Source organism: Microcaecilia unicolor, chromosome 2 (assembly GCF_901765095.1).
Source record: "Microcaecilia unicolor chromosome 2, aMicUni1.1, whole genome shotgun sequence".
Lineage (NCBI taxonomy): Eukaryota > Metazoa > Chordata > Amphibia > Gymnophiona > Siphonopidae > Microcaecilia > Microcaecilia unicolor.
In genome coordinates, this window is record NC_044032.1 from 643,016,275 (window position 1) to 643,042,961 (window position 26,687).

Here is a 26,687-nt window from a genome sequence, read left to right on the forward strand (position 1 = left end):
TCCGGGCCGTTCTCCCAGAGATCCTGGGAGAGCTGTTGCGCCCTACCCCTCCGGTACCGGGGGTGCTTGCGCCTCCGGTACTGTCGAGCGAGGCGCCGGCTGGCCCACTGCCCGGGGTGAGGTCTCCGACATCGGTGCCGCTTGCGGTACCGACTGCGGTAGCCTCCCAGGAAGGCTCCCCGACTACGTCGGCGGAGGGAGCTTCGCCGGTGCGGGCGAGGGAGTCTACCTCTCGACACTCCCACCGTGGCCGTGGTTCCACGGAGTCGAGCCGGGCACGGCTGCAGACACAGGTCTGTGAACTTGTGTCTGACACCGATGGTGAGGCCTCGTGGGAAGAGGAAGAGGACATCAGATATTTCTCTGACGAGGAGTCTGAGGGTCTTCCTTCTGATCCCACTCCCTCTCCTGAAAGACAGCTTTCTCCTCCTGAGAGCCTGTCTTTCGCTTCCTTTGTCCGGGAGATGTCTACGGCCATCCCCTTCCCGGTGGTTGTGGAGGACGAGCCCAGGGCTGAAATGTTTGAGCTCCTGGACTATCCTTCTCCACCTAAGGAAGCGTCCACTGTACCCATACATCATGTCCTCAAAAAGACATTGCTGGCGAACTGGACCAAGCCTCTAACTAATCCCCACATTCCCAAGAAGATCGAGTCCCAGTACCGATCCATGGGGACCCAGAGCTGATGCGCACTCAGTTGCCTCACGACTCTGGAGTTGTGGATTTGGCCCTAAAGAAGGCCAAGAGTTCTAGGGAGCATGCTTCGGCGCCCCCGGGCAAGGACTCTAGAACCTTGGACTCCTTTGGGAGGAAGGCCTACCATTCTTCTATGCTCATGGCCAAAATTCAGTCCTACCAGCTCTACACAAGCATACACATGCGGAACAATGTGCGGCAGTTGGCGGGCTTGGTGGACAAGCTCCCCCCTGAGCAAGCCAAGCCATTTCAGGAGGTGGTCAGGCAGCTGAAGGCGTGCAGAAAATTCCTGGCCAGAGGGGTGTATGACACCTTTGATGTTGCATCCAGGGCCGCTGCTCAAGGTGTGGTGATGCGCAGACTCTCATGGCTGCGTGCCTCCGACCTGGAGAATAGAATCCAGCAGCGGATTGCGGACTCGCCTTGCCGTGCGGATAATATTTTTGGAGAGAAAGTCGAGCAGGTGGTAGAGCAGCTCCACCAGCGGGACACCGCTTTCGACAAGTTCTCCCGCCGGAAGCCTTCAGCCTCTACCTCTACAGGTAGAAGATTTTGGGGGGGGAAGGAAGACTGTTCCCTACTCTTCTGGCAAGCGTAGGTACAATCCTCCTTCTCGACAGCCTGCGGCCCAGGCTAAGCCCCAGCGCGCTCGCTCTCGTCAGAAGTGCGACTCAGCAAGGCCCCTCGGCTCCCCAGCAAAAGCAAGGGACGAGCTTTTGACTGGCTCCAGCAGAGCATAGCCGACATCCAAGTGTCAGTGCCGGGCGACCTGCCAGTCGGAGGGAGGTTGAAAGCTTTTCACCTAAGGTGGCCTCTCATAACCTCCGATCAGTGGGTTCTCCAAATAGTCCGGCATGGATACACCCTCAATTTGGCCTCAAAACCTCCAAATTGTCCACCGGGAGCTCAGTCTTACAGCTTCCAACACAAGCAGGTACTTGCAGAGGAACTCTCCGCCCTTCTCAGCGCCAATGCGGTCGAGCCCATGCCATCCGGGCAAGAAGGGCTGGGATTCTATTCCAGGTACTTCCTTGTGGAAAAGAAAACAGGGGGGATGCGTCCCATCCTAGACCTAAGGGCCCTGAACAAATATCTGGTCAAAGAAAAGTTCAGGATGCTTTCCCTGGGCACCCTTCTCCCCATGATTCAGGAAAACGATTGGCTATGCTCTCTGGACTTGAAGGACGCCTACACGCACATCCCGATACTGCCAGCTCACAGACAGTATCTGCGATTTCAGCTGGGCACACGTCACTTCCAGTACTGTGTGCTACCCTTTGGGCTCGCCTCTGTGCCCAGAGTGTTCACGAAGTGCTTGGCTGTAGTAGTAGCGGCACTTCGCAGACTGGGGGTACACATGTTCCCATATCTCGACGATTGGCTGGTGAAGAACACATCCGAGGCAGGTGCCCTGCAGTCCATGCAGATGACTATTCACCTCCTGGAGCTACTGGGGTTTGTGATAAATTATCCAAAGTCCCATCTTCTCCCAGTGCAGAAACTCGAATTCATAGGAGCTCTGCTGGATTCTCGGACGGCTCGCGCCTATCTCCCAGAGACAAGAGCCAACAACTTGTTGTCCCTCGTCTCGCGGGTGCGAGCGTCCCAGCAGATCACAGCTCGGCAGATGTTGAGATTGTGGCCATATGGCCTCCACATTTCATGTGACTCCCATGGCCCGCCTTCACATGAGATCTGCCCAATGGACCCTAGCTTCCCAGTGGTTTCAGGCTGCTGGGGATCTAGAAGACGTGATCCACCTGTCCACGAGTTTTCTCAAATCCCTGTATTGGTGGACGATTTGGTCCAATTTGACTCTGGGACGTCCTTTCCAAATTCCTCAGCCACAAAAAGTGCTGACTACGGATGCGTCTCTCCTGGGGTGGGGAGCTCATGTCGATGGGCTTCACACCCAAGGAAGCTGGTCCCTCCAGGAACGCGATCTGCAGATCAATCTTCTGGAGTTACGAGCGGTCTGGAACGCTCTGAAGGCTTTCAGAGATCGGCTGTCCCACCAAATTATCCAAATTCAGACAGACAACCAGGTTGCCATGTATTACATCAACAAGCAGGGGGGCACCGGATCTCGCCCCCTGTGTCAGGAAGCCGTCAGCATGTGGCTCTGGGCTCGCCGTCACGGCATGGTGCTCCAAGCCACATATCTGGCAGGCGTAAACAACAGTCTGGCCGACAGGTTGAGCAGGATTATGCAACCTCACGAGTGGTCGCTCAATTCCCGTGTAGTGCGACAGATCTTCCAGGTGTGGGGCACCCCCTTGGTAGATCTCTTCGCATCTCGAGCCAACCACAAAGTCCCTCAGTTCTGTTCCAGGCTTCAGGCCCACGGCAGACTGGCATCGGATGCCTTCCTCCTGGACTGGGGGGAGGGTCTGCTGTATGCTTATCCTCCCATACCTCTGGTGGGGAAGACTTTGTTGAAACTCAAGCAAGACCAACTCCAAAGGGGAGGCGGGCGGGTTTGTGAGAACAAGCAGCCTGCTTGTCCTCGGAGAAAGCGAATGCTACATACCTGTAGAAGGTATTCTCCGAGGACAGCAGGCTGATTGTTCTCACAAACCCGCCCGCCTCCCCTTTGGAGTTGTGTCTTCCCTTCTCTTTGTCTTGCTACATATGAGACTGGCCGGCACGAGCCGGTTCGGGCGGGAAGACGGCCGCGCATGCACGGTGCGCATCGGCGCGCGAGGACTAGCAAAGGACTTTGCTACAAAGTGTTCCGATTGGAGGGGCTGCCGTGGACGTCACCCATCAGTGAGAACAATCAGCCTGCTGTCCTCGGAGAATACCTTCTACAGGTATGTAGCATTCGCTTTACCACAGAGATATGATGAGACTTTCCAAGTACGCTGTGTTATCTAGATTAGCTGTGATGGTTGTTAAAGAAATATTTCTGACCAATGAGCTGGACACATCAAAATCAATCAGTCATTGTTGAAAAAGTAAGGTAGCTTAGATTTATTTATTTATCGCATTTGTACCCCCCATTTTCCCACCTTTTTGCAAGCTCAATGTGGCATACAGAGTGTTATTATAATGTAGTCATTACATGATCTTAAATACAGTCAATAGTAGGCTGAAGGTAGATGAGGATTTAGATTGGAAGGTGTTAGGTAAGGTCGTGTGAGAGGTGTTGTTTGATGAACCTGAGTGGTTTAAGGGATGATTTATTTCATTAAGGATGTCTTTTGTAGGCCTTGTTGAAGAGATGTGTCTTCAACGATTTGCAAAAGTTCAACGATTTGTGAAAGATTTATGGCTAGCTAGTGCACTTGATAAGTCTAGAAGAAAACTTAGTTCACCACAGTCCGTAGTGATCACCAAACAATCTCATCTGTTCCCACCACATGTTCCTTCATGTGGTCCCTACCCTTCCTACCTCAACTTAATCATTATTTGTATTTGTTTTACTCCGGAGTCTATCAACACCTCTCCGGCACCATGTAAGCCACATTGAGCCTACAAATAGGTGGAAAAATGTGGGGTACAAATGTAATAAATAAATAAATAAATAAACTAGAGGTAGCCACAAAGCAAAATTGCTCAACTTTAAGTAGTGTCTTTTGAGAACAGCAGGATGTTAGTTCTCATACATGAGTCATATTGTCTGTTGAAGCCTGGGCCAGAGAAGAATAAACAAAGCTCTAAACATTTTTCAGAATAATGCAATGCGCATATGTGGGATTTCCCCATGCAGCCACAAGCTCCCTATGAATTTATTAATAGAAACCAACTCCTAGAGGAGAGTGAGTTTTGTGATAAGGGGAATTCCCTCTCTCCTCACTGAGCATCTGTTACAGGTGTACAACTTTGCATTTCCTAAGGACAAGCAAGATATTGTCCTCACATATGGAGTTAAAAGCAGCATCAAAAAGGTGGGCTTTTAGCTTAGATTTGAAGACGGCCAGAGATGGAGCTCTGATATTTTGAGCCTGGACATATGCTTCCAAGGACAATCCCACCTGTGATTAAGTGAAAAATGTGCAGTTTGCCATTTACACATCCCCCCCCCCTAAATTCTATAATCTCTTGTTCAAATATATGCAGCTTGGCCACACATTTGTTCACGTAGATTACAGAATAATAGTAGTTAGGCATGCAAATAAATTGCCTAATTAAGTGCAAATTGACACCGACAACCAAATAATCAGTAATTATTGGAGTTAATGGGTACTAACTGGCCCTAATTTGCAGTTAGGTATGTAACTGCCTTTGGCGCTGTTCAATAATGTTAGCACCTAAATTCTGTATCGCGTAACTAGACATGGACATGGGAAGAGCATGGGCGTGCTGAGCAGAGGCGTAGCCAGGTTTTGATCTCAGGGGAAGCAGACTTTTATAAAATAGGCGCCGGTTGGTATTAGCTAGACAAGTGTCTGTGTTGTTGCTCAGGGGCTGTAGCAGGCCCTGATTAATACAGGCTGTCTCTGTTGCGTCCTGCCTACAAGGAAACAGTAAGTTACATCAGGAGGCAGGACGCAGAAGAGGTCCCTGGACTGGCCAGAGCAGGCAACCTGTCTTCTTAACTACAAAGTAAATGTATTCAAATCGTGACCATCCCCTTAGGAATAGCACACACATTCCTTCCACTGCTAGACACCTTGTTTAAATCAAATAGGCTTTTGTTTGTGAGGTGACTCTACAGGATGTGAAGAAACACTAGTCTTCAGCATTTTTATTTTGGGTGACAAGGCCACCAAAGGTGGCCCTTGCCCAACAGCATACATTCAAATAGGGCTAGACACTTTGTGAAATAACACAAACCCCTACAAAAAGACACCCAAAACCTATACTGAAAACTTACCACACCATAACAGCCCTAACCCACCTATGAAAAGACAATGCTATAAATATTACAGTGGGACCTAGAGAAGTGTTTCCCTAGGTGGTCCTGGAGCACCCTCTTGCCATGCAGGTTTTCAGGCTATCCACAATGAATCTGCATGAAAAAGATTTGCATGTAATGGAGGCAGTATATGCAAATCAATGTCATGCATATTTATTGTGGATAGCCTGAAAACCTGACTGGCAAGGGGGTACTGTAGAACCAATTTGGGAAACACTGCCCTAGAACACAAAACTCACACCATCACAGCCCTAACCTACCTATGAAAAGACAGTGCCATATATATTACACTGGGCTCTGGAGCACCAATATACCTACTATTGGGAAACTGGAACAAGCTGCACTGTTACACAGACGCTACTTGCTAGCAGAATCCTTCACCTCAGTCACACATGCAGAACATGTCATGGACAGACCCTCATCTATATAAGATAAGAGTAGCCATACTGGGTCAGACCAACGGTCCATCTAGCCCAGTATCCTGTTTCCAACAGTGGCCAACCTAGGTCACAAGCACCTGGCAGGAAACCCAAATTGTGACAAAAGTCCATGCTACCAATCTAATACAGAATAGAGAGCAACAACAAAAAAAACAACAAAAATTGAAAAAGAGACCCCCCCCCCCCCTCCCCTCCTCTCTGCCCAAGGAAGCCAGACTCTATAAACAGTGCAATACTGGTAAAAAAGAAACAGAAATGCATTTTCTCCTGTACTTTGCAAAATAAAAATAGAAAAACATGTACCTTTTACAAAGCAGGTACATCTCAGTCCTTACAAAGTATTAAATAAAAATAATTTGGCTGGTCCCAGTCTTTTTTTTCCATGTTCCACGAGTCAGCCATACAAATTCTTTTCCAGGTTGGCCTTTCCATTTCTTCTCTCACCTCTTGTCTTCTTCATTTCCTTCTCTACATCTTTTGGCACTGCGCATAGAGCTGCCCAAGTGAACGAGCTCCAGAAGGGAGATTTTTCAACCAGTCCTAGTGTGAACTGACATCCCAAATTCATGTGGGATTTGAAGTCCCTGATTCTACCCATCAAAATCAGTGCTGCGGTACATTCAAAATTACTTAAGAAAATGCACTCGGACCCCTGCAGGGTTGCTAATTTGAAGACATCAGAGATGTGCATTTTTAAATACTGTCGTATTCCTAAAATCAAATTCAAAATAAATTACCTTTTTCTACTGTTTGAACAATTTATTTTCTCATTTGCTTTTGTTCCCACTGTCTCTTTTCTGTTTTTCTCCGTTTCTTCTGCCCATCTGACATTTCTTCTGTCTCCAAGTGCACCATCTTTCTTTCCTCTGCACCACTACTTGTACTGTCTAGTATCTCCCTTCTGTGTCCCTTGTCCCTATCCTACCCCCAAGTTCAGCAACTGCCCTTTCTGTGTCCCCATCTCCCACCTTTTCAGCACGAGCCTACCTGGTCTCCACATCTCCCCCTTTTCTAATATCTGTCCTCCTGGTGTCTCCATCTCTCCCTTTTTCTAACATTGCCCTGTCAATAATGCCTCATGGGAGGGCTGAGACCAAGCCTGCCTTGATTTGGAGCCATGTCCTCGAGAAAGGCATCGAGAAGTCAGTTCCCGCCTCAACTCTGGCAAAGCTTCCTCCACCGACATTGAGGGTGTACCAACTTCGGTGGCAGTTGACACCGGGGCCACACGTGACACTGGTGTCGGAAGCCACGCCGCAGGCTGAGAGCTAAGCGGGGCTGCAATGGGAGGCATGGTAGGCGCAAGCACCCCTGATGCCAATGCACACCATTGCAAGAGGCCATCCAGCAGCTCAGAGAGCGGCTCGGATGCGCTCATTGAGGGCTGACATCAGGAAAGGATATGGCATCGGTGCAGAGACAGGGTGCAGAACTACTGAGGTCAAAACTACTACTACTAATCATTTCTATAGTGCTACTAGACGGGAGCATGGTCCTGGCTGCTAGGAGACGGACGCATCGGCATCTCCTGAATGGAGGAGGAGCAGTCCTCCCAGTGCCGATGCTTCTCAGGTGCTGAATGCCTTGACGCCCCGGAGCTCCTGGTACCGTGTGTCAAGGGTGATCAGTGCTGATGTTTCTTGGCCTTTGCCTGAAGCCGGTCATCAAGGCTCCTCGGTGCTGATGAGGATGATGTTGAATCCTCATGTCGCCTTGGGGTCAGGTCCGATGCTGGCCAGTCCTGGGGGCCACGTGCACCAGTCAGCATTGAGACAGGTGGAGACCCACTCGATGCACCACTGCTCCCAGTGTCTACAGGTCTAGTAGCAGCCATACGTACTGATGCTCCCGATGCAGTACTCGATGCCGGTGCAAACGCCGAGGTATCGGCTCCAAAAATTCTCTCGTGTTGAGCCTCTCTGGCATCTGGGTCCGCTTCTTCATACGAAGACAGAGGACACAGTTAACAGGGCCTAAACACTGAAGACACCAAGCATGGGCATCCTTGCCAGCGATGGTCCAATTGCACTGGGTACAGCGATTGAAGCCACTGGGAACTTGAGTGGACATGGATGGAAAAACTTCTGCAGCTAAATCAAACGAAGCAATGGTGCCAGAAAAATGGCAAGGCACCATAGAAAAAAGAAAGGGAAAACCCGGCTGAAGTGAAGGCCTAAACACAGCCTAATGATGCGGAAAAGAAAGGAAAGTTCAAATTGAGAAAAAGAAACTAAACCAATAAGGGAAGAAGGAAAAAGAGAAAACCCCAACATGGGCACAAAAACACTATGAGAAAAATTGCCGAAAGGCACCAAAAAGCTTTTCTCAGACTAAGCTTTGAAGAGCAGCTACAAAAAGTGACCATGCCCCAACAAAGAAAAAAAAACTGTGGAAACTGCGCTCTCGCGGTGGGTGGGAAGGCACTCGTGCATTCACAGTGGAGTGTGTTTCTCACTCTACAAAAGCTCTGTTAAAGCTTGCTAGAAGCTCCAGGCCGGGCAACACGGGACCATGTTACCCAATTGTGAGAATTATGACCTGCTTGTCCTCGGAGAACACAAGAACCACCTGTGAGATTCCAGTATTGCAATATGATATGATCCCGCCAGATCCAAGGAGTTGAGGAAATCTTCACCCCAAGGATCTCCATGCAGGACCATTGGTCTAAGTGTGAGAAACTGACTTTCCTTAAGAGTCAGATTGGGTGGAAGGCACTGCCTTTTTGGGGGACCAAAAAATACATGGAATAGCGTCCTCAACCTTGCTCTTGGCAGGAAACTGGCTCTGCAGCCTCTTAACTAAATCAAGTTGCTGCAGGGGACCTATCATTTGGGGGGGAGGACCCCACAAGGGATTACCATAAAAGGTGTTGAAAACGTTTTCAAATCAGACCACCTCCTAGACCCACTGGTCAACCATGATATAGGCCCCTCGTGGTAGAAGAAGCAGAGCCTACTGCCCACCTGCACTTCTAAGGAGGCCTGCTGATCCTCACTGGGGACCCTTGACAGCTGTCAAGGATGATGAGGAACCGGGATCCCTCATCCTCTGGGCCTTCTGAAATGGCATCTCCTTCTGGGTGCTCAAGGATACCAGAATGCCCATGAGTCACCTACCAAATCAGTAACGGCCCCCATCCTTGGACCAAGCCCTACCCCGAAAGAGTGAGATGCCATGCATGGGTGGTCAAGGAGCCACTGTAGTCTAGTCTCCCCAGATCCTTTACCAACTTCTCTCCCTGAACAGGGTAGTTTGTAAAAATGTGCCTTTGAGGCTGCATTAGCCACGCAATGCCACAACCAAAGCCATCTGTGGACTACCACCATAGATTCTACCAACCACGAGCAGATATGGATAAGATTATACAGTCCATCAGCCAGTGGACAACACTGCCCTGCTGCACTGCCTACATTTCTATGAGTCTGTTTCAGGGACACTGGCAAAAAAAAAATAGCCAGTGTGAAATCAATTAATTCTGTCTGATGGCACTCGATGCTCTGACAGTAGTGTTGGTCATGGCCACACCAAAAAATAAGGAAATCATCCCCAAAAATCCTAACCAGGGCTATTTATTTTTAGGTGTCATGCTGCAAATCGGTAGGTTGCTTGCCTACTGTGCCCATGACCTGGGTTCAAATTCTGCATTGGGATTTCTGTTAGTAACTGGACTCTGGCCACTCAGCTAGCTATCCACTTTCCACTGGTAATTAAGTACCTCGCCTTAGCCAGGGGGAGGGGAAAGGGGGAAAAGATAACCGGAAAAGGCAATGGCAAACCATCCCAACTAATAGTCTGCTAAGAAACCATCATACAAGTGGAAGCCCCCATAAGTCTTGCGACTTGGTATTATACATACATATATTTATAAGAGAGGAGCAAACTGAGGTAATTCAGATGGTGGGGTGGGGACTTTTAAATGGCACGAAACCTTTACTTACAGACCTATAGAAGAGATATCCTTGGGACTTCACAGATAAAAAAAAAAGCAAACTGAGGAGTGGCCTAGTGGTTAGCGTGGTGGACTTTGGTCCTGGGGAACTGGGTTCAATTCCCACTGCAGGCACAGGCAGCTCCTTGTGACTCTGGGCAACTCACTTAACCCTCCACTGCCCCAGGTACAAAATAAGTACCTGTATATAATATGTAAGCCGCATTGAACCTGCTATGAGTGGGAAAGCGTGGGGTACAAATGTAACAAAAATAAAAAAAATAAAACGCTAGCATAGGAAATTCTGCACAAGTGTGGTACTCCACTCTAGAAAACTCCAAGAGCTTTCTTTACTTTTCTCTGGCTCAGGATCCATCAGATGGTCACTTACGTGAGGAAATATCCTGCTTGTTTTTGAACAAAAGGTTCAGATTCCACTGGGAACTTGGCTGTAGTCAACTTAGATGGACAAAAAACAGAATAGATCCATTTGCCATTTGAAGCAGGAGTCAAGAGGCTGTCATCTTGTGCATCACTGGACTGGACAATGCTACTTACTTTCCATACATTTCTTCGGCCAGAAAGTAGCAACAGCAAATGCTGTCCATGCCTGTCAAAATTAAAATGAAATAAAACAGAGTTGCTTTATAATCCCCATCAAAGCAGTCCCAACTTTGAGACTTCTTGACTGTAATTTGTTTCAGACCAATCATAGAGTTTTTCTGAAATGGTTTTCAGTGTGACATTTTTATAATCTTCTTAATTATCAACTTTACCAGCATACAAACATTTACATATACAACTTGGGAATGCCGTGTTTTTCATGTTTACCAAAGGGCTGCCTGTCATCGAAGGCGCATTAAGCAAGTCTGAGTTTTGTTCCACTGCATGTATGGACTTGTCTGCCATTTTCTTGGAAATATGAGTATTACAAGTCCACAGATATGAGAAAAATCAAGACTGGTTCAGTCTGTCCCCAATGACAGAAAACATAGAAACCCTACATAATACAACCAAATTACATTTCAATAAACAAACAAAAAAGAAAACGTCAGTCATAACACACAGAACTCTTGCCTTGCACATTATTTATTATATATGAGGTGAAAGTGTGCTGCTGCTGCTAAGAAAGCGAATAGAATGCTGGGTATTATTAGGAAAGGTATGGAAAACAGGTGTGAGGATGTTATAATGCCGTTGTATCGCTCCATGGTGCGACCGCACCTTGAGTATTGTGTTCAATTCTGGTCGCCGCATCTCAAGAAAGATATAGTAGAATTGGAAAAGGTGCAGCGAAGGGCGACTAAAATGATAGCGGGGATGGGACGACTTCCCTATGAAGAAAGACTAAGGAGGCTAGGGCTATACAGCTTGGAGAAGAGACGGCTGAGGGGAGACATGATAGAGGTATATAAAATAATGAGTGGAGTGGAACAGGTGGATGTGAAGCTTCTGTTCACGCTTTCCAAAAATACTAGGACTAGGGGGCATGCAATGAAACTACAGTGTAGTAAATTTAAAACAAATCGGAGAAAATTTTTCTTCACCCAACGTGTAATTAAACTCTGGAATTCGTTGCCGGAGAAAGTGGTGAAGGCGGTTAGCTTAGCAGAGTTTAAAAAGGGGTTGGACGGTTTCCTAAAGGACAAGTCCATAAACCGCTACTAAACGGACTTGGAAAAATCCAAAATTCCAGGAATAACATGTATAGAATGTTTGTACGTTTGGGAAGCTTGCCAGGTGCCCTTGGCCTGGATTGGCCGCTGTCGTGGACAGGATGCTGGGCTCGATGGACCCTTGGTCTTTTCCCAGTATGGCATTACTTATGTACTTATGTACTTATGTAAAGCTGATCTGTTTTCCCAGCACGATTCCTAAAATGAAAGGGTTCTGATGATGTGAACATTGTTTAATAAAAATTGCAAAAGTACTTGCATATGATTTGCAGATGCAACTGAGAGATTTGTGACACTGTGAAGGTGAGAGAAGGCATTCATAATTACCTGTATAGCTGTTTTAGGAATTGCACTTGAGATAATTCATTAATTTAAATTGCTGTGTTGCAAAATCTCATTAACAGCGTTAACACAAAAAAGTAACCTTCCCTTCCACGTTTCCCACAGAAATGAGGCTACTGCTTCAGATTATGCTACTACAGAATATTTAAGTCAGAGTAATTAAATACTTCAAATGAGATTTTTTATGTACTAAGTCAAACTTACCACTCTGAAGTCACTTATCCTATAATAACGTAATTTGGGAAATAGCATCTGTTTTAAAGAACAGGTTTTTTTAATGTCTCAGCGATAGCTAAGAAAAGCAAATAGAATGTTAGGTGTTATTAGGAACGGAATGGAAAACAAAAATGAAGACGTTATAATGCTTTTGTATCGCTCAATGGTGCGACTGCACCTTGAATATTGTGTGCAATTCTGGTCACCGCATCTCAAAAAGATACAGTGGAATTAGAACAAGTACAGAACAGGGCAATGAAAATGATGAAGGGGATGGGACGACTTCCCTTTGAAGAAAGTGTAAAGCGGCTAGGGCTGTTGAGCTTGGAGAAAAGACGGTCAAGGGCAGTGGTGTGCTGGAGCAGGCTCTCACAGGCTCCCAAGAGCCGGTTGTTAAGTTTTTAAGAATTTTGGGAGCCGGTTGTTAAAGTAGGGCCCTCCATGGCTACTTTAACAACTGGCTCCCAAAGTGTGGGCTTGGGGCCCCAGCTGAATTATCTTTTACTTTGCTGGTGGGGATGCTGAGCCCTGCCAGCCAAGTAAATAGACTACTGCCGCTCTGGGCAGCAGGCTGGGACTTCTCGAGCATGTGAGAGAAGTTCCAGCATGCTGCTCAGAGCAAGACGTTGGGAGTGGTGGCAGTCCATTTATTGGCTGCCAGCAAAGGTATGTCTAGCGTGCCCGCACGAAGGGAGGGAGGAGAAAGAGGCAGGTGTTGCTAATCACTTGGCTAATGTGCAGAGAAAATAGAGCATGAAGTCCAGGATGTGTTTCATCTATAAATAATGCCACCAATCACTTGCTGGATACAACACTTCTGAAAGAAAATACAATTTTTTTTTTTTTTTGCAGAATTAAAAAATATCAAATACTTACGGGCTCAGTTCAACTTCCAGGTACTGTTCTGTTTTGTCATTCAAGAAAAATGCTTCCACCACTTAAAAAGAAAGATACTGTAAATAAATAAATACATTCATACCTTATTTATTTGCATCTTACTCAGGCTTTAATCATATTTACACGGTGTCTGGAAAAAATGGGACCCCTGACATTTTTCCAAATAAAACACCAAAATTATTACTATTACTGACAAATGCTACTGCAAGACAATGTATGAACTGGATGATGTCCGTTTTCAAAATGATGTTATTCAGGAAGTGACCATTAAGATCCGTTTTTGCAAAATGGCGTTTATCGAAGAAAATAAAAAGTTGCAATTAAATATTTGCGACAAAATAAAGCATACAGCGCAAAAAAGGTAAAATTATGTATAATCATACCTGATAATTTTCTTTCCATTAATCATAGCTGATCAATCCATAGACTGGTGGGTTGTGTCCATCTACCAGCAGGTGGAGATAGAGAGCAAACTTTTGCCTCCCTATATGTGGTCATGTGCTGCCGGAAACTCCTCAGTATGTCGATATCAAAGCTCCATCCGCAGGACTCAGCACTTAGAGAATTACACCCACGAAGGGACACTCTGCCCAGCTCACCACCGCCGAAACGGGGGAGGGGAATTAACCCAGCTCATCCCCACACAAGTGGGGGAGGGGAATCCGTCCAGCTCATCCCCGCGGAGCGGGGGAGGGACACCACACCCGCCGATGCGGGGGGATCTGGCTTATCCTGCAACCGCAACCGCGGGAGGAGCTGACTGACCCTAACACCGCCGAAGCGGGAGGGGTACAAAGCTGCCCTACAGCCGCACGAAGCGGGAGGGAGTGCCGGCAGAATTTAAGTCTCAATCCAGCCCCGTAAAACGGAGGGGAGAGGAATGCAGCAGCTCACTGTAACACAAACTCGTCTTAACTCTTGAAGAATCCAAGTGAAAAAACTTGAACACGAAGTCTTTCTGAAGTAACTGAAGACTAAACTTGAACCTGAAATGCAACCAGAATAAAAACAGTACAGATATCTGGGAGGGTCTATGGATTGATCAGCTATGATTAATGGAAAGAAAATTATCAGGTATGATTATACATAATTTTACCTTCCATATCATCAAGCTGATCAATCCATAGACTGGTGGGATGTACCGAAGCAGTACTCACCCAGGGCGGGACATAGAAATCCCTGACCTCAACACTGAAGCTCCAAACCGGGCCTCCGCCCGTGCAGCCACAGTCAAACGGTAATGCTTGGAGAATGTATGAGCCGAAGCCCAAGTTGCCGCCTTGCATATCTCTTCCAAGGAGACGGATCCGGCCTCTGCCATCGAGGTCGCCTGAGCTCTCGTGGAGTGAGCCTTCAGCTGGATAGGCGGCACCTTCCCTGCGGCCACAAAGCCGCTGCAATGGCTTCCTTGACCCATCTTGCCACTGTAGGCTTAGCAGCCTGCAGACCCTTACGAGGACCTGCAAACAGGACAAACAGATGATCCGATTTCCGGAAATCATTGGTCACTTCCAAGTATCTGATGATGACTCGTCTCACATCCAGATATTTAAGAGCAGAGTACTCCTCTGGGTAGTCCTCCCTACGAAAGGAAGGGAGACATAGCTGCTGATTCACATGGAAGCGAGAAACAATCTTGGGCAGGAAGGAAGGCACTGTGCGAATAGTCACTCCTGCCTCAGTGAACTGTAGAAAAGGCTCTCGACATGAGAGCGCCTGGAGCTCGGAAACTCTTCTGGCTGAAGTGATAGCCACCAAAAAGACTGCTTTCAACGTCAGGTCTTTCAGAGATGCCCTTGACAAGGGTTCAAACGGCGGCTTCTGCAATGCTCTTAGCACCAGGTTGAGATTCCACGCAGGCACCACTGAGTGCAGAGGAGGGCGCAGGTGATTAACCCCCTTGAGAAAGCGCACCACATCTGGCTGCGAAGCCAGGGAAGCACCCTTCAGGCGGCCCCTGAAGCAAGCCAGAGCCGCTACCTGGACCTTAAGGGAACTGAGCGACAGGCCTTTGTCCAGACCTTCTTGCAGGAACGCCAACACTGAAGAAATTGGAGCAGTGAAAGGAGAAAGAGAGCCTGCTTCACACCACGCTGCAAAGATACGCCAAACCCTGGCGTAAGCAGTAGAAGTAGAGCGTTTCCTCGCTCTCAGCATAGTGGCGATGACCTTGTCTGAGAAGCCCTTCTTCCTCAGACGCTGCCGCTCAATAGCCAGGCCGTAAGACCAAGGGGGAGGGATCCTCCATCACCACGGGACCCTGATGTAACAGGCCCTGCTCCACTGGCAACCGCAGAGGATCGTCGACTGAGAGCCTGATCAAGTCCGCATACCAGGGACGCCTGGGCCAATCCGGACCCACCAGGATTATCCTGCCGGGATGCTTTGCCACCCGGTCTAGTACCCTGCCCAACATGGGCCAGGGCGGGAACACATAGAGAAGCTCTTGTGTCGGCCATTGTTGGAGAAGAGCATCTACTCCCAGGGATCGAGGGTCCCGTCCTCTGCTGAAGAAGCGCGGCACTTGGCAATTGGCCGATGACGCCATCAGATCTAGGCTCGGCTGGCCCCAGCGCTTCGTGATGTCCAAGAACGCCTGAGCAGATAGCTGCCACTCTCCTGGCTCCAAGGTATGGCGACTGAGAAAGTCCGCCTTGACATTCATGACTCCGGCAATGTGGGCCGCTGACAGCTGTTCCAGGTTCGCTTCCGCCCACTGGCATAGACTCATAGCTTCCTTGGCTAGAGGGGCGCTCTTGGTACCTCCCTGGCGGTTGACATAGGCCACAGCCGTGGCATTGTCCGACAGGACCCGTACAGGCTTCAACACCAGTACCGGGATGAACTCCAAAAGCGCCAACCGAATGGCTCTGAGTTCCAGGAGGTTGATAGACCACTTTGCCTCTGCAGGAGACCAGAGCCCCTGCGCTGTCCTTCCCAAGCAGTGGGCTCCCCAGCCCGATAACGAGGCGTCCGTCGTGACGACAATCCACTCTGGGGACACCAGAGGCATTCCCGCAGACAACTTGTCTGTCTGCATCCACCAGCTCAGCGCCTTGCGCACTGCTGGATCCAAGGGAAGACGCACCGCATAATCCTCCGACATCGGAGTCCAGCGCTGCAGCAGAGAGTGTTGTAGTGGTCTCATATGAGCCCTGGCCCAGGGCACTACTTCCATCGTGGCCGTCATAGAGCCCAACAGCTGCACATAGTCCCAAGCCCGAAGAGGAGAGGCTACTAGGAACTGGTCCACCTGAGCCTGAAGCTTGACAATCCGATTGTCTGGCAGGAACACTCTGCCCACTTGGGTGTCGAATCGAACTCCCAGATACTCCAGGGACTGAGTCGGGCGCAGCTGGCTCTTCTCCCAGTTGATGATCCATCCCAGGGAGCTCAAAAGAGCAACTACCCGGTCCACAGCTTTGCCGCACTCTGCATAAGAGGGGGCTCGGATCAACCAGTCGTCCAGATAAGGATGGACTTGTACTCCTTCCTTTCGCAGGAAGGCCGCTATGACCACCATTACCTTGGAAAAGGTCCGCGGAGCAGTAGCCAACCCGAACGGGAGGGCTCTGAACTGGAAGTGTCGGCCCAGGACTGCAAAACGCAGAAAGCGTTGATGAGGAGGCCAGATGGGAATATGCAGGTACGCTTCCTTGATGTCCAAGGATGCCAGGTACTCCCCTGCCTTCACTGCCGCTATAACAGAGCGGAGAGTCTCCATGCGAAAGTGCCGCACTTTCAAGGCCCGATTGACCCCTTTGAGGTCGAGGATAGGCCGGACAGAACCTCCTTTCTTTGGTACCACAAAGTAAATGGAGTAACGCCCCTTGCCAAGCTGACTTTCTGGCACCGGAACGACCGCACCCAGGCGGATCAGATTGTCCAAAGTCTGCTGCACTGCCGCAGCTTTGACCGGAGACTTGCAGGGAGAGAGTACAAACCCGTCTCTTAAGGGTCGGCAGAACTCTAGCTTGTAGCCGTCTCTGATGACTTCCAGCACCCAAGCGTCTGAAGTTATTGTGGTCCACTCGCCCAGAAACGAGGACAGCCGTCCTCCAATCTGCACTGGGGCGTGGACCAATACCCCGTCATTGGGTACGAGACCCTGGGGGAGGACCGGAGGGAGCACCTCCGGACGGCGGTCTCTGCGAAAGGAATGCTGCTTGGGGGAGAAATTCCTCTTAAAGGAAGAGGGGGCAGAAGCACCCGACCTGCCCGGGCGGTACCGACGGGCTTCCTGAAACCGTCCTCTGGAGGTACCGGGACGAGCACTAGCCCGAGCCCTGACCTCCGGTAACTTCTTGCCCTTAGACGTGCCGAGATCAGTCACGATTTTGTCCAGCTCGACCCCAAAGAGCAGCTTGCCTTTAAAAGGCAATCTAGCCAGGCGGGATTTTGAGGCGTGGTCAGCAGACCAATGTTTCAGCCAAAGCCACCGCCGCGCAGAGACAGTCTGAGCCATGCCTTTAGCTGAGGCTCTCAAGACATCATACAGCAAGTCTGCCAAATAGGCTAAGCCCGATTCCAGGGCTGGCCAATCATTCCTCAAGAAATGATCCGAGGGGGAAGCCCGCTGCACCATAGTCAGGCACGCCCTGGCCACATAGGAGCCGCAAACTGAGGCCTGCAAACTTAAAGCAGCCGCCTCAAAGGACGACCTTAAGGCCGCCTCCAATCTCCTGTCTTGGGCGTCCTTTAGGGCCGTGCCACCTTCCACCGGCAATGCCGTTTTCTTAGTCACCGCAGTGATTAAAGAATCCACGGTAGGCCACAGATAGGCCTCACGTTCACTCACAGCCAAAGGATAGAGGCGGGACATAGCCCTAGCCACTTTAAGGCTCGCTTCTGGGACATCCCATTGAGCCGAAATTAAGGTGTGCATGGCATCATGCACGTGGAAGGTTCTAGGCGGGCGCTTAGTCCCCAGCATAATGGCAGAGCCAACAGGGGCTGAGGGAGAGACGTCCTCCGGAGAGGATATCTTCAAAGTGTCCATGGCCTGTAACAACAGGTTGGGCAAATCCTCCGGGCGAAAAAGCCGCGCTGCAGAGGGGTCATCCGCTCCATCCGAGCGGGGATCCGTCTCCTCCAAGGAATCCGCAAAGGACCGTTGGGAGACCTCAGACACGCTGCCCTCATCTACATCGGAGGAGACAAATTCCTCCAAGGCCTGGGAATCAACCCGAGGGCGTTTACCTCTGGGAACCTCAACCTCTTTACCAGAGGAGGGAGCGGGGGCAGCGTTGTGCATGAGGAAGGCCCGATGCAGCAGCAAAACAAACTCGGGGGAGAAACCCCCCAGACTGTGCACCTCCGCAGCCTGGGCAACAGCCCTAGGCGCGCTCTCAACCGGCGCTCGCAACAGCGGGGGAGAGACATGCTGCGCATCCAAAATGGCGTCCGGCGCGAAACTCCGCGAAGGAGCCGCGCGGGAAGAACGGCTCTTAACTTTAGCCGCTTCTGTGCCATCGCCCAAATTAAGGGCGTTCATGGCATTAATGTCTCCAACCTCAAGGGCGGCCCAAGAAGAAGCCGTCCGAGCCGCGTGGCCGGCCAAGATGGCGGAGGCGAGGAGCGGGGGATGGGCGTTTATGGCGGGAAAAACCGCCACGCCGGAGGAAGGACCGGGACATGCATCGGTCACGAAACTGTCACCCACCAAGGGCGAATCCGGCTTGAAGACCCCCGCATCCCCTCTAGAAGCGCTCGAGCGACCCGGGGAGCGACCCTTTGCGCCCTCGCCCTCCGACGCCATGAGCCACGAGGAGAAGAATCGGGGAACCCCCGCCCGCTATAAAAAGGTAAAATTACCTGCTGTCCGCTCCGAGTTGTAACTACCTGGTGTCTCAGTGAGTAGCTGCAATAGACGCTTAAATAAACGTCGAAATAAACGCCTTTAAGGCCGTTCAAAATTTTTTTTTTTTTTTTAACGGAGCCAGCGGGAGGGGGGAGAAAAGGAGGGACCTGGCACCACCAGGTTTGCACTTGCTCAAAAGAGCCCTCAACCCCAGGCACTCAACAAAACCTAAAAATTAGGCTTGGAGGCCTAGCCAGAGCTGCTGCTGTGTGTGACCACCACCTGCTGAGATAGAGAACATACTGAGGAGTTTCCGGCAGCACATGACCACATATAGGGAGGCAAAAGTTTGCTCTCTATCTCCACCTGCTGGTAGATGGACACAACCCACCAGTCTATGGATTGATCAGCTTGATGATATGGAAAGGCTAATTCCAGACTCCGTTCCTTTTATCTCACTGCACCTCACGCCTGGAATAGACTTCCCGAGCCTGTACGTCTGGCCCCGTCTTTGTCCGTTTTCAAATCCAGGCTAAAAGCCCACCTCTTTAACGCTGCTTTTGACTCCTAACCACTACTCACTTGCCCTGTACCCTTTTATCCCCACCTCTTTAATTCCCTTACCTCTTAGTTGTTCTGTCTGTTTGCCTGTCCTATTTAGATTGTGAGCTCTTTGAGCAGGGACTGTCTTTTCATGTATGGTGTACAGCGCTGTGTATGCCTTGTAGTGCTATAGAAGTGATAAGTAGTAGTAGTAATGTAGAAGCCTGCCCTTGCAGATCAGCAATGCGGCCGCGCAGGCTTCTGTTTCTGTGAGTCTGACGTCCTGCACGTATGTGCAGGACGTCAGACTCACAGAAACAGAAGCCTGCGCAGCCGCATTGCTGATCTGCAAGGGCAGGCTTCTAGATGGAATGTTGCTAGTGGAGGAGTAGCCTAGTGGTTAGTGCAGTGGAACATGGGATGTTGTTACTATTTGAGATTCTGGAATGTTGCTATTACTTGAGATTCTACATGGAATGTTGCTACTATTGGAGATTCTGTTGCTACTCTTTGAGATTCTACATGGAATGTTGCTATTCCACTAGCAACATTCCATATTTAGATTGTGAGCTCTTTGAGCAGGGACTGTCTTTTCATGTATGGTATACAGCGCTGCGTATGGCTTGTAGCGCTACAGAAGTGATAAGTAGTAGTAGTAAATAAAATCCTAATAAAAAAAGTGTTTGCTAAGGGAGTTTCCTAAAAAAGGTTGGACCAATGTATTTTCAAAGGTTATACTAAACCCGGTTTAAAATGCCGACAAGGCCCATTCAAAGTGAACGGGCTGTAGCGCTACAAGGCATACGCAGCGCTGTATACCATACATGAAAAGACAGTCCCTGCTCAAAGAGCTCACAATCTAAATATGGAATGTTGCCAGTCAGCAGTATATCAAGCCATAATAAACTAAACTGATTTTCCATTTTCAGAATTTAGTGTCAAGAGTTCACGGTCTAATCAAACTAAAAAAAGAAAGCAGTATTTCTTAAGCGTGTACTTTGCAGGGCTGTGGAGTAAGAAGCGGAAGCAATTTTGGGTGGCATCAGAGTTGGTAAAAATGTACCAACTCCAGCATCAAAATAAAGAAAAAAACAATATAACGTAAAAATATTTCTAAATTTATAAAATTACCATATATGACATCACTGCTGTGCTAACGCGGTGACGTCAGACATCGGGAACACTCCAAACAGAGTCCAACATAGACGCAGACCCAAACAGATCTTTCCTCTGCCTCCCACCTTCCCCGCATCTGTGCATGTGCACTGGAACCAGCCCAGCTCCACAGTGAAGCCATGCACGCACCTCGAGGACCAGAACAGCTACTGCGGGAAACAACAGTTGTAGCTGGCTCTCTAGCAACCTGCGGAAATATTGCAGCCTCTTCAGCCCCACTCTCTATTTTGGTACCTCAGGCCCAAAACTCCCCGCAGAACCCAGAAGCACCACAGTCAACTTGGAATACACGCAAAAGGGTCAGGTAATTAAAAAAACTTTTAATTCTTCAGGGTTAATACGCAGGCCAATGTTGCCAAATGCCATCTTAAAGGGGTTAGAGGTATTTTACTTCATGAATTCTACCCCTCTCCCCCCCCCCCCCACCCAAGGTCCCTTCCTGATCAGAGACCCACAATCCTTGGTATCCAGCCGAGGAGGTAGGGATGGGGGGAATGCTCATGAGCAACCCCTAGTTTCTCCTGCCCCCTAGGCTGAAAGAGTCAAAATGGTGCTGGTTGACCTCCTAGCAGCAGTACCACAAGACTACCACTAGGGGTTGACCGGCGTCATTTTGAATCCTGCAACCAAGCAGTTGGAACAATTGTGGATTACTCCTTTATCTTCCAACTAGAAACCAGGAATTGTGGCATTATGCCCAGGAGGTCTTTGGAGGGGGATCCAATGGAGCTGTTTCAGGCATAGTGACTCAGTTTTGCTGGGGCTCTGATCAGGGGTTCTTTGCTAGGGAGGGTAAATTAGGAGCGGGTGCAGCAAGGAAAATATCTCTAGCCCGTTTAAGATGCTCCCACTTAGGAAAACTAACATAAGCTTACAGAAGTAGAGCGTTTGCTGCCAGCAGTTCACTTAAGACACAGACACGTGAAGTTATGTTTTGACACTTGCACATTACATCTGGAGACAGTGCGCACTGCATGTGAAGAATTCACTCAAGGCGGTGCACAGCAAGAATAAGTCAAACATAAGCAATAGACAATTACAGCAGTAAAAGTATTCAAATAACAATACAATACAAATTATGGTATACTACTTACAATGCCAACATAATATGTAATAGAACATTTTAATAGACAGCATAGGGTGTAAGCAAAGATGGAACATACAGATAGATATGACAGAGCAGTGTTTCCCCATTTCTGGTCTTGAAGCACCCCCGCCAGCCAGCCCCCCCCCCCCCCCCGGGACATCCACAATGAACACCCCATGAAAGAGATCTGCATATAACGGAAGCAGTGTATGCAAATCTACTACTACTACTTACCACTTCTACAGCGCTACAAGGCGCAGCGCTGTACATCATCATACATAAAAAGACAGTCCCTGCTCAAAGAGCTCACAATCTAAGTAGGATAGACAAACAGACAGAACAAATAAGAGGTAAGGGAATTAAAGAGGTGGGGATAAAAGGGTACAGGGCAAGTGAGTAGTGGTTAGGAGTCAAAAGCAGCGTTAAAGAGGTGGGCTTTTAGCCTGGATTTGAAAACGGCCAAAGACGGGGCTAGACGTACAAGCTCAGGAAGTCTATTCCAGGCGTGAGGTGCAGCGAGATAAAAGGAACGGAGTCTTTAATTAGCAGTCGAGGAGAAGGGGACAGACAAGAGAGATTTATCTACAGAACGGAGTAGCCGAGGGGGGACATAGGGAGAGACAAGAGTGGAGAGGTACTGGGGAGCGGTAGAGCGAATGCACTTATAGGTCAGTAAGAGAAGTTTGAATTGAATGCGGAAACGGATAGGGAGCCAGTGAAGGGGCTTGAGGAGAGGGCTAATGTGAGCATAGCGACTCTGGCGGAAGATGAGTTGTGCAGCAGAGTTTTGGACTGATTGGAGAGAGATGGCTAATAGGGAGGCCGGTGAGAAGCAGGTTGCAATAAATCAAGTTCCTAAACACTCATATTAAACACCTGCAACAGCAACGGTGCTAAGTGCCACCCAAACATTTATAAAATGTATTTGTGTAGACCTCGGACTTTACCATGAATTAGATCTTTAATGGCCCACAACACCCCATCTAAGTCAATCCGCCTCCCCTTGTGCTAGTTGGGCTAAATTGATAGATCAATATTTAGATGCCATTTCCCTCTGAAGCAGGACTGCCTCTGGGCTGTAGAGCGTCTTGTAAAAATGAATACCTTCAGTATCTCTTTACCATTACAGAGTGACAGAAGTGATAGAAAAATGTACTTGCATTCCAATTGCTTCTTAAGCTTATAGGCTAACAATCACTTTCTGCATATTTTCAAAGATTTCAGCCAGTTGCAGCTCATGAACTTCAAGGCACAAGTGACTCAAGTGCTCCTCAAGGAAACCAGATTTTGCCCCTGTTTTATGCGAGGCTTCAAGATTGCCAGTTTGCTGGAGGAGTTGTGTTTCCCGTATTAAATAGTTCTTAGGTAAATGAGCCTGTACAGCTATAATTTTGCCTTGCATAACTGACTCAAGACCTTCCCATAATATTAACAGATTTAGTTAATGTGGAGGGGCATAATCGAAAGGGGCGCCCAAGTTTTCCTGAGGACGTCCTCGCAGGACGTCCAGGGGAAGGGTCGGGGAAACCCGTATTATCGAAACAAGATGGGCGTCCATCTTTCGTTTCGATAATACAGTCGAGGACGCCCAAATCTTGACATTCAGGTCGTCCCTAGAGATGGTCGTCCTTAGACTTGGTCGTTTCTGATTTTCGGCGATAATGGAAACTAAGGACACCCATCTCAGAAACGACCAAATGCAAGCCCTTTGATCTTGGGAGGAGCCAGCATTCCTAGTGCCCTGGTCCCCCTGAATGCCAGGACACCAACCGGACACCCTAGGGGGCACTGCAGTGGACTTCAGAAATTGGTCCCAGGTGCATAGTTCCCTTACCTTGTGTGCTGAGCCCTCCAAACCCCCCTCCAAAACCCACTACCCACAAATGTACACCACTACCATTGCCCTTATGGGTGAAGTGGGGCACCTAGATGTGGGTACAGTGGGTTTCTGGTGGGTTTTGAAGGGCTAACATTTACCACCACAAGTGTAACAGGTAGGGGAGGGGATGGGTCTGGGTCCGCCTGCCTGAAGTGCACTGCAGTACCCACTAAAACTGCTCCAGGGACCTGCATACTGCTGTCATGGAGCTGGGTATGATATCTGAGGCTGGCAAAAAATATTTAAAAAAAGGACCAGGTAAAGTTGTCAAGTGTTCATCAGGGACACCATTATGGGTCGAGGATACCCATGTGTTAGGACACCCAAGTCCCGCCTTCGCTATGCCTCCGATACGCCCCCGGGAACTTTGGTCGTCCCCGCGATGGAAAGCAGTTGGGGATGCCCAAAAGCGGCTTTCCATTATACTGATTTGGGTGACCCTGTGAGAAGGACGCTCATCTTGCGATTTGTGTCGAAAGATGGGCGTCCTCCTCTTTTGAAAATAAGCCTCTATGTAACATAGTAAATGAACGGTCCATCCAGTCTGCCCAATACTGTACAGAATACTCACCTACCATTTGCTGGAACTTAGAAATACAGGCTGGTTAGAGGCTGCACAGGATATTTATAATATAATATAAAGTCAGTAGTTTTCTGTCTCCATCTGCTGACTGGAGAGCATATAACCCTGCTTCTGGACTGGTCTGGAGGGACAATGAGGAATATTCTGTCTGAACGGACTTACAATCTAGGTTGGAACTGAGGTACTGAACGGTGGACCGACTTGCCCAAAGTCACAAGATTATTTCTACTTCATGAAGCAGGTGAAAGCTTGGTACCATCTAAATGCGTAAATGTTGCCGTTTACGTATCTAGATTCTTCTAAAATGACCTCCTTTATCATTTAGAATTAAAATTCTCACCCACCTTCATAGTCCCAAAGTCTGTTAAAAGGTTTTCCTGGTTCACCAGGTGGTGCAGGAGGATCATTAAAAAACAGAGCATTGACTTCCATTAGTAATCCTTCATCCCATGGCTTCAGATGGATTCTCACTGGCTCATGGTTTACAGGTAAGCCATCCCAGGTGTGTTCAATTTTAAACTCCATCTAAAAAGATAATTATCTCAAGGTAAGAACTAATATATATTCCAATTTAAATGTTTTAATCCAAGTTAGTACACTAATTGATGGCTGAGACACCTGCAAAGTCTAAATCAATTATATTACGAACCATAATTTCTAGTGCTGTGGTTACGCTTTGACATTTTGTATAGAAATAATGGTTAATAAATAAACACACAAAAGAATATAAAGGTGATACATTTTTTTTCTCTAGCGTTCAAGAGCTAAAACCCCCTTCTTCAGATCAGTACAGAACAAACATGAGGTCAGAATAATATATTCTCCCATACTAAAACACGCTAATCCCAATACACACCCTCCTCCCACTCCCCTTCCTCTTCCATCCTCCTCCCTGCCCATTTTACCTATCCTCATCTAAACGATCACCTCTTTATTTACTATATTGCAGCTATATCCATTCTATGTTACTTTGTAAACCTATGTAAGCCGCATTGAACCTGCTAATAGTGGAGGAGTGGCCTAGTGATTAGGGTGGTGGACTTTGGTCCTGGGGAACTGAGTTCGATTCCCACTTCAGGCACAGGCAGCTCCTTGTGACTCTGGGCAAGTCACTTAACCCTCCATTGCCCCATGTAAGCCGCATTGAGCCTGCCATGAGTACAAATGTAACAAAAATAAAATAGATACTATTGGAGATTCTACATGGAATGTTGCTATTCCACTAGCAACATTCCATGTAGAAGGCTGCGCAGGCTTGAGTCTGACTCACAGAAGCAGAAGCCTGCGCGGCCACATTGGTGATCTGCAAGGGCCGACTTCTACATGGAATGTTGCTAGTGGAATAGCAACATTCCATATAGAACCTCAAATAGTAGCAAACGTGGAGGAGTGGCCTAGTGGTTAGGGTGGCCTAGTGGTTAGGGTGGTGGACTTTGGTCCTGAGGAACTGGGGAACTGAGTTTGATTCCCACTTCAGGCACAGGGAGCTCCTTGTGACTCTGGGCAAGTCACTTAACCCTCCATTGCCCCATGTAAGCCGCATTGAGCCTGCCATGAGTGGGAAAGCGCGGGGTACAAATGTAACAAAAATAAAATAAATAAAATAATAAGTGGGGAAACGTGGGGTATAAGCATTACAAATAAAATAAATAAAAATAAGTGAATGATAAAAGCATTGCAATGAGAGTGTGAAGGGGAAATTTCTTTCCAAAAGCCTTAGTTAGGTTAAATTAGGGTAGCTGAATTGTGGGTAGGTCACCCATCTTGTCTAAGCTGAAGTGCTCTAACCTGTTTAGCCTTTCTTTATTATGGAGCTATTCCATCCCATTTTATCAATTCGGTTGTCCTTCTCTATACCTTGTCTAGGTCAGATATGCCTTTTTTTGAGATGGGCGCAAAATGGACACAGAAGCATTATAATACTCTGTTTTATTCTCCCTTCCTTTCTGAGTAATTCCTAATATTCCATTTCTTCTGTTTCTTTTTAAAGAAGATTAAAAGCTAACCCTACCAAGTGAGACTATCTACATGGAAAGATTATGACTTACCTGATAATTTTCTTTCCTTTAGTCCTACCAGATCAGTTCAGACGAATGGTTGTGTCCATCTTCCAGGGGATGGAGACAGAGAAAAAATTGTTCCAAGAAAATCGCCCCTTAAGCGTATGGTGCGGCCTAGAATGTTCAGTATTTCAAATACCTAAGCTATGGTGGTAATAATATACATAGAAAAAAAAAAACACTGAGCATTCAACAGCCAAAAGGCCATTCAGTGTTAAATCTAACTTACAGTGTGGCTCATACTCAACTGACATACCAGTATTGCACTAAGTCGGGAAAAGTGTGATATGCGAGCCACTGAAATGGGAAACATAGCAAAGAGCATTGAAAACTCAACAGACTCTGAACCCATCTGGCTGCAGCTTCAACCGGTAACATGGCTCATACTCAACTGACATACATATATTGCACTGAGACAATATAAGCAGACATGTAAGCAACTGAAATGGGAAGTCGAAGAGAAGACATCAGCAGAGAAAAATGCCATCCAAAACCAAATTGGA

General features: G+C 48.1%; 1 protein-coding gene across 2 annotated transcripts in view; it reads right to left on the reverse strand.

Annotated features, from left to right (window-relative positions):
• LOC115462709 (UPF0462 protein C4orf33-like) overlaps positions 1-26,687 on the reverse strand; it is a 50,393-nt gene that overhangs the window by 17,368 nt on the left and 6,338 nt on the right. The window contains exons 2-4 of one of the 2 annotated variants that reach the window (XM_030192711.1): positions 24,469-24,651; positions 13,036-13,096; positions 10,484-10,535 (exon numbers count right to left, since the gene is read on the reverse strand). In XM_030192711.1, coding sequence (XP_030048571.1) covers positions 10,484-10,535; positions 13,036-13,096; positions 24,469-24,649 — 294 coding nt within the window. In that variant the 5' untranslated portion in view covers positions 24,650-24,651. The remainder of the gene's footprint in view (positions 1-10,483; positions 10,536-13,035; positions 13,097-24,468; positions 24,652-26,687) is intronic. The other variant, XM_030192710.1, reaches the window with a different exon arrangement.